This window comes from Saccopteryx bilineata, chromosome 3 (genome assembly GCF_036850765.1).
Source record: "Saccopteryx bilineata isolate mSacBil1 chromosome 3, mSacBil1_pri_phased_curated, whole genome shotgun sequence".
Lineage (NCBI taxonomy): Eukaryota > Metazoa > Chordata > Mammalia > Chiroptera > Emballonuridae > Saccopteryx > Saccopteryx bilineata.
Window position 1 is genome coordinate 129852914 of NC_089492.1, and position 13093 is coordinate 129866006.

At 37.2% G+C, this 13093-nt stretch overlaps 1 protein-coding gene across 3 annotated transcripts in view; it reads left to right on the top strand.

The window, feature by feature from the left end:
- ALMS1 (ALMS1 centrosome and basal body associated protein) overlaps window positions 1–13093 on the top strand; it is a 220937-nt gene that overhangs the window by 136530 nt on the left and 71314 nt on the right. For all 3 annotated transcript variants that reach the window (XM_066267392.1, XM_066267394.1, XM_066267393.1), the window contains 2 exons: window positions 6977–7138; window positions 10778–10915. In XM_066267392.1, coding sequence (XP_066123489.1) covers window positions 6977–7138; window positions 10778–10915 — 300 coding nt within the window. The remainder of the gene's footprint in view (window positions 1–6976; window positions 7139–10777; window positions 10916–13093) is intronic.

Here is a 13093-nt window from a genome sequence, read left to right on the forward strand (position 1 = left end):
CTCTATCTCCCCTCCTCTCACTTAAAGAATCAGGGCACATAGAAGAATCAACTAGTCCTTGACTTGTGGTGGTGCAGTGCATAAAGCGTTGACCTGGAATGCTGAGGTCTCCTGTTCGAAACCCTGGTCTTGCCTGGTCAAGGCAAATATGGAAGTTGATGCTTTCTGCTTCTCACTCATTCTCTCTCTCTTCTCTTTAAAATGAATAAATAAAATCTTTCAAAAAAAAATCAACTAATGTATGCATAAATAAGTGAAACAACAAATGGATGATTCTCTTTTTTCTCTTTCTGCCTTCCTCTCTCTTAACAAAAAGTAATCAATAAATATTGAAATGAAGTAGTGCTAAAAGTATCTAGTAGTGAACTTTGAAGCCAGTATAACATAACATTAATCTAAAATGATAATTTAGTGACAGTGTGGGGAAAAATGCCAGAAGTTAATTTTAGAGTGAAAATCATGGAAAGAAAAAACAATTTGTGTCTTTTGTCTATAATAGAAAAATTTAATGGGGTTTTATTTTATTCATGACTTGGTGATCAGACAGGTTAAAAAAATTTTTATGAAACTCTTAATATGCTACCTAAATCAAGGCAACAAAAGAAAAAATAAATTAGACTACAAAAGCTAAATCTTTTGTGCATCAAAAAATTATAACAGAATTATAACAGAAATGAAAACAAAACAAAACCACTGTCCATAATATAGAATTGGAGAAAAAATTTGAAAATCATATATTTGGTAAGGAATTAATATCCAGAATATATGAAGAACTGACTTTACAACAGCAACACCAGTACACAATATAATTTTAAAATGGATGCAAGGCATTTCTTCAGGAAAGATATATAGATACATATGGCCAAACAGAACATGAAAAGATGCTCGACATCAAATCATGAAGGAAATGCAAGTCAAAAACCACAATAAGAGATACCACTTCATACCCATTAGAATGGCTACTACTGCCTGACCTCTGGTGGCGCAGTGGATAAAGCGTCAACCTGGGAACACTGAGGTCGCCGGTTCAAAACCCTGCACTTGTCTGGTCAAGGCACATATGGGAGTTGATGCTTCCTGCTCCTCCACTCCTCTCTCTCTCTCTCTCTTTCTCCCCTTTCTAAAAAAAAAAAAAAAAAAAAAAATCTAAGAATGGCTACTACTAAACAGAAAACAAAAGGTTGGTGGGGATATGGAGAAATTGGAATCCTTGTGTATTTCAGATAGGAATATAAAACAGTGCAGTCACTATGGAAAACAATATAGTAGTTTCTCAGAAAATTAAACAGAATTATAGTAAGATCTAGCATTTCTACTTCTGAATATATACCCCAAAGCATTGAAATCAGGTGTTTGAAACAGGTATTTGTGTACCCGTGTCCATAGCAGCATTAATTACAATAAACACAAAGTGGAAGCAACCCAATTGTTTATCAGCTGATGAATGGGTAAATAAAAATATAATATATACATACAATGGAATATTATTTGCCTTACAAAGGAGTGAAATTCTTACGCATGCTACACTGTGGATTAATCTTGAACATATTGTGCTAGGTGAAATAAGTCAGTCACTAAAGGACAAATATTATAAGATTTTACTTATATGAGGTTGAGGTACCTACCTATATATTCATAGAGATGGAGTAGAGTGGTAGTCACCAAGGGTTGGGAGGAAGAAAAAAGAGTTACTGTTTAATGGATATAGTTGCACAACAGTGTATATAGTGCTTAGTGCTCTGTACTGTATACTCAAAAATAGTTTAAATGGTACAATTTTTTATATATTTTACCACAATAAAAAATATTAGAAAAAAACTACCAAAAAGAACTATGATCAAGTTTTAAAACTAGATATCTGTCTTCAAAATTACTGTGGAATGAACAAAGTTAGCAAAATAACTTAGAATAAGAAACTTAAGGATAGCATACACAGGTCAGATGAATAGATTACAATGAAATAATTTTAGCTATGATAAATAGTATTATACATTGACATTGTCTGATATATGCATTTAACTTAAGCAAGTTCAATTAACATTTAACAGAAGAGAAGGAAAGTTCTTCCTTGGAAAATCCTTCATGAACTAAAACTAAATTGGATCCTTTTATTAGTCTCTTCAGATTCTTTATTTTCTTAATAAAAATAATCCACAGAAATTAAAACAAAATAAAGAGTTTTAAGAAGGAATTTTAAAAGTGCAGATGTTTTGTGCACTCTACACTCTGAGCATATTACCATGAGGGAGTTTGAAATGGGAGGTGGGGAACCTCCATTCTCAAAATTCATTGTTCTCATTTGCCTTTTATAGTCTAAGCATCTTATCTTTATCCTGTTTTATTGAGTGAGATCTAGAGTTTAAGTGTCATTTTGGTACAGCATGGCCTCTAAACCCAAGCCAGGTACTTACTTCATCAGGTGCTCAGATGCAGGTACAGTGATTTGCAAGCCAGGAGGAAAAAAGAAGGCTCTGGTAGATTTGTTGAGCAGACAGGATGTTTCAACATGTTGCCTTTCTTAAGGAATCTTCATGAGCAGTTTTGACCCTGCAAAGGTTTTCAACTTATATGCCATCTTTAAACTCTAAATTTCATTTAAATTATATCTCTACTTGAGTGAATAAAAAGATGTGAAACTATACATTGTCATCCCAGTATACATTCACTTAAAAAATTGTTTTCTGTAATTACCAGGTTGGTTTTTTTTTTATTTTAAGGTGACAGCTTTCAGCTTATGTTTATTTGTTTCTTCGGTCAGAAGGTATTGATAGCTCTTACCGTGTTCCTGGCAGATACTATGCTAGGTGCTACATTTACAGAGGTGTGGAACATAAACGTGGCCCCTGTGATCATGGAGTGTATGTTAAAGTGGAGAGACCGATTAAACAAATTAAACAGACTATGAATAAGTACATAATTATAATTAATGAGTATTAAGAAAATAAAGAGTTCTAACAGAATAATAAGAGGACTCAGTTTAAGAGCTCATGAAGAATTTTCCAAGGAAGAAGAAACATTTGAGCTGAGACCTGGAGGATAAAGGTGAGTTAGGATGGCAGAGTGTTTAGCCAGAAGAAACAGTATGGCCAAAGCTACTGTAGCAGGGAAATTTGATGCATTTGATAAATGAGAAAAAGGCAGTGTTGGTACAGCAGAGTGGTAGCTAGATATAGGTCCAAAATCATGCAGGGTCTTGTAAACCATATTGAAGCATTTGAGTTTTATTTTAGTAGGCAACTGTGTGGTTTGATTTACATTTATAAAATTTATTCTGGATAATGGCTTGTAGATGGGAAGGGAGGGAGCCATAGTGGGGAGGATCAAGAAGTAGAAGTGGGGACACCATTTAGTGAGAAGGCTGTTGTTGTAGTCAGTACCAGAGATGATAGTATCTAGGATTAGAACAGTGGTGATACAAATGGAGAGAAGTGGATACAGTCAACTTTTTTTAGGAAACCGTTCATCTTGGACTTGGTGATAGAATATGGTGAGGGATCTGAAGGTGAAAAAAATGATTTCTAGTGTTCTCGAGTAAGCAACTGAGTGAATAGGGTTGCCTTTTACTCAGATGGAAAAGTCTGAGGAGGAAGCAGATTTGAGGAAGATGGTCAAAATATCTGCTTTGGACATGTTAAAAGGAGATTCCTGTTCCACATCCACATAGAGATATTAAATCTGCAATTGTGACAGAGTCACAAATGTTTACAGATGTTGAGATTTATGCAAGGGCACCACAAAGAAGGTGGCACTATTCTCATCATAAACATACATTGTTTTACGAGAGCCCACAGGTGTGCATGAAGGTTCCATATCTCCTGTTAGAGATTTGGAGCAAAAGTGTTAACTCTCCTTCTGCCCCAAACTTAAATCTACATTTACACATCCTACAGATATGCAAAGATACAGGGAAATAAGTATCAATACATTCACACTCATTGGCATACACACGTTCATGTGGCTGTACTTTTTACTGCCTTTCAGCTCTGCTGAGATTGATTCTCTTGCTTTTCCACCTCTGCTTGCAGGAACTTAATTGTTGTTCCCCACCTGACTCTGAATCTGATGTAGTCACCTCTCTCTCTCTCTCTCTCTCTCTTTTTTTTTTTTTTTTTTACTTTCTTTATAGAGACAGAGAATCAGAGAGAGGGATAGATAGGGACAGATAGACAGGAATGGAGAGAGATGAGAAGCATCAGTCATCAGTTTTTTGTTGCAACACCTTAGTTGCTCATTGATTGCTTTCTCATATGTGTCTTGACTGTGGGCTTTCAGCAAGCCTAGTAACCTCTTGCTTGAGCCAGCGACCTTGGGTCCAAGCTGGTGAGCTTTTTGCTCAAGCCAGATGAGCCCACGCTCGAGCCGGTGACCTTGAGGTCTCAAACCTGGGTCTTCCACATCCCAGTCTGATGCTCTATCCACTGCACCACCGCCCAATCAGGCTGTAGTCACCTCTCTTGATAATGAAGTGTGTGCAGGCTGTAGTCACCTCTCTTGATAGTGAAGTGTGTTCAGGCTGTAGTCACCTCTCTTGATAGTGAAGTGTGTGCATGTGTTTGCTGCTGACTGTGTTTTCTCTGGTTTTCTGGAAGTAGATGTGAGAAGGGTGACCCTCATGTGTATAGTTGTTTGTATTGTACCATAATATAGAAATTAAATTTTTTGTAATTGAGGGACTTTTTCTAATTTCTTCAAAAAATGCTTTGTCCTGAATTTTAGAACCTGACACTCAGAAGAAAGGTCCCTGTTAAAGATATATATATATATATATTTGTTGGTCATCAGCATATATAGTGTTTCATACATTGGTAATTTATGATTTCACCCAGGATTTGAAGAGAGCCCAGGTCTGACCCCTTGGGGAACTTCGATGATGAGAGATTTGGTAGATGAAAAGTATCAGGGGTTTGTCAGAGAGGTAGGGAGCAAATAAAGAGAAAATGATGCCACAGAAATTAGGAATATTTAAATATAATCAGTACTATGACCAATAAGGCTTAGTAGGATCCTTGAAATCTGTCTTGAGGCCCTGGCCGGTTGGCTCAGTGGTAGAGCGTCGGCCTGGCGTGCAGAAGTCCCGGGTTTGATTCCTGGCCAGGGCACACAAGAGAAGCGCCATCTGCTTCTCCACCCCTCCCCCTCTCCTTCCTCTCTGTCTCTCTCTTCCCCTCCCGCAGCCAAGGCTCCATTGGAGCAAAGATGGCCCGGGCGCTGGGGATGGCTCCTTGGTCTCTGCCCCAGGCGCTGGAGTGGCTCTGGTCGCAACAGAGCGATGCCCCGGAGGGGCAGAGCATCGCCCCCTGGTGGGCAGAGCGTCGCCCCCTGGTTGGCGTGCCGGGTGGATCCCGGTCGTGCGGGAGTCTGTCTGACTGTCTTTCCCCGTTTCCAGCTTCAGAAAAATACAAAAAAATAAAAAATAAATAAAAAAAGAAATCTGTCTTGAAAATTTTTTCAAGGTTTAATAATATTTGCATTGTACCAATAATGCTGAAATTACCCAGCTTTTATTGCATATACATTTTAGGTGCTCAGCAAATGCATGAAGTACAGAATCCCAGATTAGAAAGAAAAAACATTTTTGTAGAAGATAATTCTAAAGTTACTACAAACTCTTATATGTCCAGAGATGTTCTTTTTGTGCTTGTATGTGGCATAAACTTCTCTTATTAGTTGATATAGGAACATTGAAATTTAAAAAACAAAATTAGTTTCAAATCTTGTATTTCTTTTTTTTTTTTGTATTTTTCCGAAATTAGAAGTGCCCACCAGGAGGTGATGCTCTGCCCATTTGGAGCGTTGCTCCATTGCTGCTGGAGCCATTCTAGCACCTGAGGTGGAGACCATGGAGCTGTCCTCAGTGCGAGGGCCAACTCTGCTCCAATGGAGCCTTGGCTGTGAGAGAGGAAGGGAGAGATAAAGAGTAAGGAGAGGGGGAAGGGTGGAGAAGCAGATGGGCACTTCTGTGTGCCCTGGCCGAGAATCGAAGCTGGGACTTCCACACACCGCGCCGATGCTCTACTGCTGAGCCAACTGGCCAGGGCCTAAATCTTGTATTTCTTTATCACATAAAAATTTCCTTTCAGTGTTTTGTATCCTGTATTGTTAGATTAATCTCCCTAAAATGTAGCTGTTTATATTTTCATTTATTTAAAAAACTTGATGTTGAATTTTGTGTAGAATCAAATTTGTACTCTTTAGCTTGGGAATCCATGACCTCCTGATTTTTGTCCTAAACAATTATTTTTTAATATTTCCCACCACTCTCTTTACTGTATTCTGTAATCCAGTCTGACCACAGATGTGTCTACTGTTCTTATATACTCTTTACTTTCCTGCCTGCTTGTCTACTGTCATACAGAACCATTGCCTAAAATGCCTTTATTCCTTCCTGTTTCTCTTTGATTTTCAAAAAGCCTACTTTTCTATGGTACAATAGATTTTCTCCTTCCTCTGAAAACCTTCCTGAGCTGGAAATTATATCTCCGTTCTGAATCTTTAATCTACATTGTATGTCCTACATCATTTCCTTCTCCACCTGGTATTGTTGCAATTTATTGTACACGTCTGACACCTTCAGTTTGACATCTCTTCTGATTAACCTACCCCTTTGAGTAGTATGAACGTTCTGTATGTCCTTGTGCCTCCTGACCTGACTATCCAGAGTACGATCATATAAAAATTTTTATTTTAAAAATTGTAAGGCAACATTTAAAAAGGCAAATGTATGTTCTTCTTGTTTCCATAAATTGGTTATCAAACAAACATGATTTTAAGTTAAAAGTGTAACTGGAACTAATTTCATTTTTTGGAAAAAAAACTCCCGAGGGTCAGCTAGCATGAAAAAAACTCACTACTCAAAGGGCTATAGCATCCTCATACAGTGCCCTTTTTTTAAAGGGATTTAAGAGGTAAAATTTTGTCTTTCTTCAACTTCATGTCTATATTTGTGTTAATTGTACTACTTTTCCATTTTTCTTAGGATCCAATGATGCCATTGCTCCAGACTTCCCTGCTCAGGTGCTAGGCACAAGAGATGATGACCTGGCACTCACTGTTAATATTAAACATAAAGAAGGGATCTATAGTAAGAGGAAGGTGATGAAGGCATCCTTGCCAGTGGGGAGAAAGCCCTTTCACAAAGGTAACATTGGTAACTGGATTGGCTATGTATATTTTGTGGCTTTTTCCCCCTGTTCATCCTAAATGAGAATATTGTCCAGTCTATCTTTTTCTGCTTTGGTATATAAACTTTTTTCTTAGCTTTTTTATTGGCTATTTAGAAAAAAGTAAAGTATTTATTGAATTTTTAAAACCTATAAACTTTTGAAACATGTAAGCTTTATCTTTACTATGGAAAATAAACTATGTTGCAACTTTTGAAATGAGATAATATTCAGTCAAGTATATTTTAGAGACTAGAGTCCCTAGAAAATCTTGATTAAATTGCCTGATGTGTTTATCTGTCAGATGGTGCAAACTAGTAGCAATTTGGTAGACATAGATAACCCTGTGATGCTACTGACAAATAGTTGAAGAGGGGAGAATATGGTGGGGAACAAAGTGGTAGACTAAGGGAACTCTATCAGAAGTCTGTATAAAGAACCCACAACTCATCTTTTGTCTGCATGTGGTAAGGATGATGTGTTTGAAATAAAGTTGGGCTTTATTACCTAAGGGATCTTCATAACCTCCCACCTGTTATGGGGTCTACTAATACTATTATTGTTGGGCTGCTTTTAAACTTTGCATCCTAAAGAAAAGCCCTTCTTGCCTGACCTGTGGTGGCGCAGTGGATAAAGCGTCGACCTGGAAATGCTGAGGTCGCCGGTTCAAAACCCTGGGCTTGCCTGGTCAAGGCACATATGGGAGTTGATGCTTCCAGCTCCTCCCCCCTTCTCTCTCTCTCTGTCTCTCCTCTCTCTCCTCCTCTCTCTGTCTCTCCCTCTCCTCTCTAAAATGAATAAATAAATAAAAAATTTAAAAAAAATTAAAAAAAAAAGAAAAAAAAGAAAAGCCCTTCTCTTGACTTAATCCTATGCTGTCATTACACCGTGAGAAAAGTTATGCCTCAGCACCTCTCACCTTAAAAGATTACAAAAGCTAGAAGGGACAATGCTGGCCTGAAGAAATTGAATAGTGACCTATGTATAATAGCTAAATGAGCTCATAAAATACATCAAATAAAAATCTCAGTGGAAGGATTGGAATATAAAAGTGAGAAAATCTCATAAAATAGAACATAAAAAGAATGGAAAAGAAAGAAAGAATAAGGAAATTAAAGATTGGTCTAAAACAGTGGTTCTCAAACTTTTTGAAGTCGGGCACATTTAAATCCTACAGATAACTGTAGGCGCTCTATATACAAATTTCTGAGAAATATGTTATAACAATCAAATATTAAAGAAAAAATATAAAGACCAAGTGTGCTTTTATGGTGATTAAACAAAATAATTACAACAAAATTAAATTTATTCTGATACTAAAAAGCATTTTTTATGTTACATTTTTTGAGTTATGCTTTTTCAATTCGTAATAAAGGGGTAAAAAAAAAAACCAAAAAGTTATCTATTTATATATATATATATATATATATATATATATATATATATATATATATATAGATACATTCTTAGTAAGATTTAGTAAATTTGGCAGGTCTGGCACAAATGTGTTATGTTTTTTCATTCTTGTGTTTATGAGAAACATGAGCCTGATGTGTCCTAGCGATTTCTTCAGTGTTTGGACATATATTTGAAAGGTAAACTCTCATTTCTTCGTCAATACATTGAAGAATTCCTCTCTTTTTACTCTTAATTGTGTTGAGTGCAGAAAACCGTCACCATATATATCATCTTAACTTTACACCAAATGAAGGCTAGAAGAAACTTGCCTCCAGTCTTTCCGGGGAACATGGAGGGTAGTATAAATAATCCAGCACCACAGCTTAACAGCCTTTTGCAACCTAATCAGGCAAATGAGGTAGGGGGTTGGGCAGACTGTCAGCTTACAGCCAATTCCCCACACCTCTGTCTCCCAAAAATCTAAACTCTAAAAACCCTGTTGGTTTTTTGGTTCCCGACAGGCACATATTTCTTTGAGATACAATAGGGTGCACCTGGAACTCTAGGGCACACCAGTGCGCCCTGTTGCACACTTTGAGAACCACTGCTCTAAAGGTTCAGTGTCACAAAACAGGTGTTTCAAAGGGACAGTGGAGAACTGGTCAATTAAAGCCATGTATATTAGTACGAGTAAATCCCTAAATCATAATATTGAGTGTAAATGGCATGTTGTTAGAGGTACATAGAGTATTATGCCATTTATATAAAGTTTAAAGACATGCAAACAGTCTTGTACTTTGTTGATTTATTCATGCAATATAGTAAAAAAATAAAAAAATCCTTGAGATTGATAAACTCTAAATTCAGTATAAAGGTTGCTACTGAAAAGAAAATTATATCGAGGCTATATAAATGGAATCATTATAATCATTATATTAGTAATGTTTTCTTTCTTAACCCATTTATGCCAGAGGTGGAAATTTTCGAAATTCGGTACTTCACAAATTTTCTGAAAATTGACATCACTTTTTGACAAACTCCCAGCACGCACCAGTATCTGCATCAGTGACTAACTCTGTGCCCCAGGTGATAATATATACGTACCCTCAGGAGACAGACGTATGAAACATCAGACCTCAGTGATGACCTTGAGCAGTAGGATATAAACAACTCCCAAGTCACTACCATTCCAATAATGGAACATGAGGCATAAATGGGTTAAGCTCTGTGGTAGAAATCTTGGTGATCATTATTTTAAGTTTTTTAGTTATCCCTTGCCTTTCTGATTTCTCTGTTGAAAAATATTCATACTTGGAGATAGGAAATGAATTTCTTGTCAACCCATTGTAAAAACATATAACTATTATTAACTGATAGCATTTTAGTTGTTTGGTGATTTTTTAATGTATTTACTAACATATTAGTTTGTACTTACATTTTCTCATATGATAAAAAAATAAACAGCTGATTTTAAAGACCAATAAAAAAGATGAATCTTTAGGAAGTATGACCAAGAAAAACAAAAAAAGAAAGTATTGGACAAGTTTAAGAAGATTTAAAATATGAGTACTATATATAAAATGTACCTGATGTAAGTGCTTCTCTAGGATTATATGAAATATCAAAATTGGCTCTATAAGTAACAAATTTTGAGTAGGAAAAAAGAACTGAAAGGGTTGTTCAAATCTACTTTTCTACTTTGAAAAAGATACCTGATAAACACTTTTTTATTTACTGTTGTATCATACCACAAGGAACAGATTTTATTTTATTTTTTATTTTATTTTATTTTTTTTTAAATTTTATTTATTCATTTTTAGAGAGGAGAGAGAGACAGACAGAGAGGGAGAGAGAGGAGAGACAGAAGGGGGGAGGAGCTGGAGGCATCAACTCCCATATGTGCCTTGACCAGGCAAGCCCAGGGTTTCGAACTGGCGACCTCAGCATTTCCAGGTCGACGCTTTATCCACCAGATTTTATTTAAAGTGATACTTTATTTAAACCATTGTTGAACACAGAAAAATGCGGAAAGCTTTTCAATTCATATCATAAACCCACCATAACTGTCACAGTTTTTACATGGTAGGGCCTAGGATGTGCTTTTTTCCTGGTATATATGAAGAGGTTTGGGGCTTTGCTTGGTTTTTTTTTGGGGGGGGGTGCTGTTTGTGTTTATTATCTGTTCCTTCACTTTGAGTTAAATGATATCATTATTTTAGATGCCCAAGTTCAAGTTTGTATAGCTGGAAATGAGAACATCTCAGACAAAAACCAAAAAAAGGAGATCTACAATAAAAAGACAGTGACTAAGAGTGCCCAACCTGAAGAAACAGAATTCTTGCAGAAAGACGCTACAGGTGCTGAATGCAATTATATACATATTATTTTCTCCTGGCCTTCTAATATAAGAATAAACAGAACACTGTTCTCTATTCTGTTCTTGCTGTCTTCAGCCCTCTTTTGTCTTACTTATGTATGAAAGAAGATATTAGCTGTAATTTTGGTTATACATTGACAGATATAAAACTAAATGTTTTATAAAATATTTTTAAAGCTCTTAGATACATTTCTGGAGAACTTTGTGAATATAGGACACAAATTAATTTTATTAACAAATTCACATGGACTTTTAAAAAAAAATTCAGTGCCATGAGATGGTGACTTTCTAACACCATTGTTGAATATAAGCCTTTGTGCTTCAGGAATTTAGCTTATTTCCAATTAATTTACTTCAGAAACAATTACTATGCTAATTAAAATGCTTATATTAATAATCGTGTGTTTAAGTTAGGGTTAGTTTTGGCTCTGAGAGATAGAAACAAAATAACTGCTTAAGAAGGAAAGGGATTAGTTCTCTTTCTTGTTGACATGGTACTAGAGTATCAGAACAAAGCTTTCTTCCTGTTGCTCTAACATCTTTAGCCTCCCTTCTCATGCTGTAGCCATCTGGCTCATATTCCAGCCAGCAGAAAGGAAGAAAGGGAAAGAAAACAGCAAACTCCTAAAAAAAACTTACCAATAGTTACTTGTACTATTTCTCTTTCATCCCATTGGACAGCCTGAATCACACCAAGCAATGCTGCCACAAAGTCTGGAAAAATATTCTGTATATGCCTAGCTAAGTCAGAGTTCTATTTTAGAGAAATTGGGGAAAATATAATTCAGAGGACAGCTGGCAGTCTGCCACAATGTACACAGAAACCTATTTTAGAGCATGATTAGCCACCTCTCTTTGTGTATTACTTTTTTTCGAAAGTTATTTTGTATTCTGGTCAACACTTCAAAATTTTGTTTTACTTTAGAATGTTCCAGAAACAGTTTTGATCATGTTAATCTCCTAATCAGAGTTTCTTTGCCTTTAAGAATAAAAGCTTAAGCCTGACCAGGCAGTGGTGCAGTGGATAGAGCGTTAGACTGGGACGTGGAGGACCCACGTTCGAGACCCTGAGGTTGCCAGCTTGACCATGGACTCATCTGGTTTGAGCAAGGCTCACTAGCTTGAGCCCAAGGTCTCTCTGGCTTGAACAAGGGGTCAATCGGTCTGCTATAGCCCCCCCAGTCAAGGCATATATGAGAAAGCAATCAATGAGCAACTAAGGTGCCACACGAAGAATTGATGCTTCTCATCTGTCCCTCTCTCTGTCTCTCTCTCTGTCACAAAAAAATTAAAAAGAATAAAAGCTTAACTTTTAGCATAGTCTTTCAGAACAGGAAAATCAGTTTCCAGATAACTTTTCATATGCTAATTTTCACCTCTTTGATTTATAAATTCTTTAGTAAAATAAACCATATATTTGCTGGATTTTTAGATGTTCAGTTGCTTTCCTGACTCCATTCCTTTTTTTTTTTTTTTTTTTTTTTGTTTTAATTTTTCTGAAGCTGGAAACGGGGAGAGACAGTCAGACAGACTCCCGCATGCGCCCAACCGGGATCCACCCAGCACGCCCACCATGGGGCGACGCTCTGCCCACCAGGGGGCTCCATTCCTTTCTTATATAGTCCCCTCTGCCTAAGATGCCTTCGTCTTCCATCTCAGTGCATATCCCAGCTCAGCTATCCTCTTATCACCAAACTTGATTAACTTGGCTCCAGAGCTTTTGCATGAGCCTCCTACCTGGAATTAGTTTATTTTCCTTTGAATGCTTAGATTTCTTTATCTCTCTTTCTCTTATGGTGTAATTCTTTTACTTTGTATGATGTATATATATATATTTTTAATTTTTTTGTATTTTTCCGAAGTTGGAAACGGGGAGGCAGACAGACTCCTGCATGCACCCAACCGGGATCTACCCGGCATGCCCACCAGGGGGCGATGCTCTGCCCATCTGGGGCGTCGCTCTGCTGCAATCAGAGCCATTCTAGCACCTGAGGCAGAGGCCACAGAGCCATCCTCAGTGCCCGGGCAAACTTTGCTCCAATGGAGCCTTGGCTGCGGGAGGGGAAGAGAGAGACGGAGAGGAAGGCGAGGGGGAGGGGTGGAGAAGCAGATGGGCACTTCTCCTGTGTGCCCTGGCTGGGAATCAAACCCGGGACTC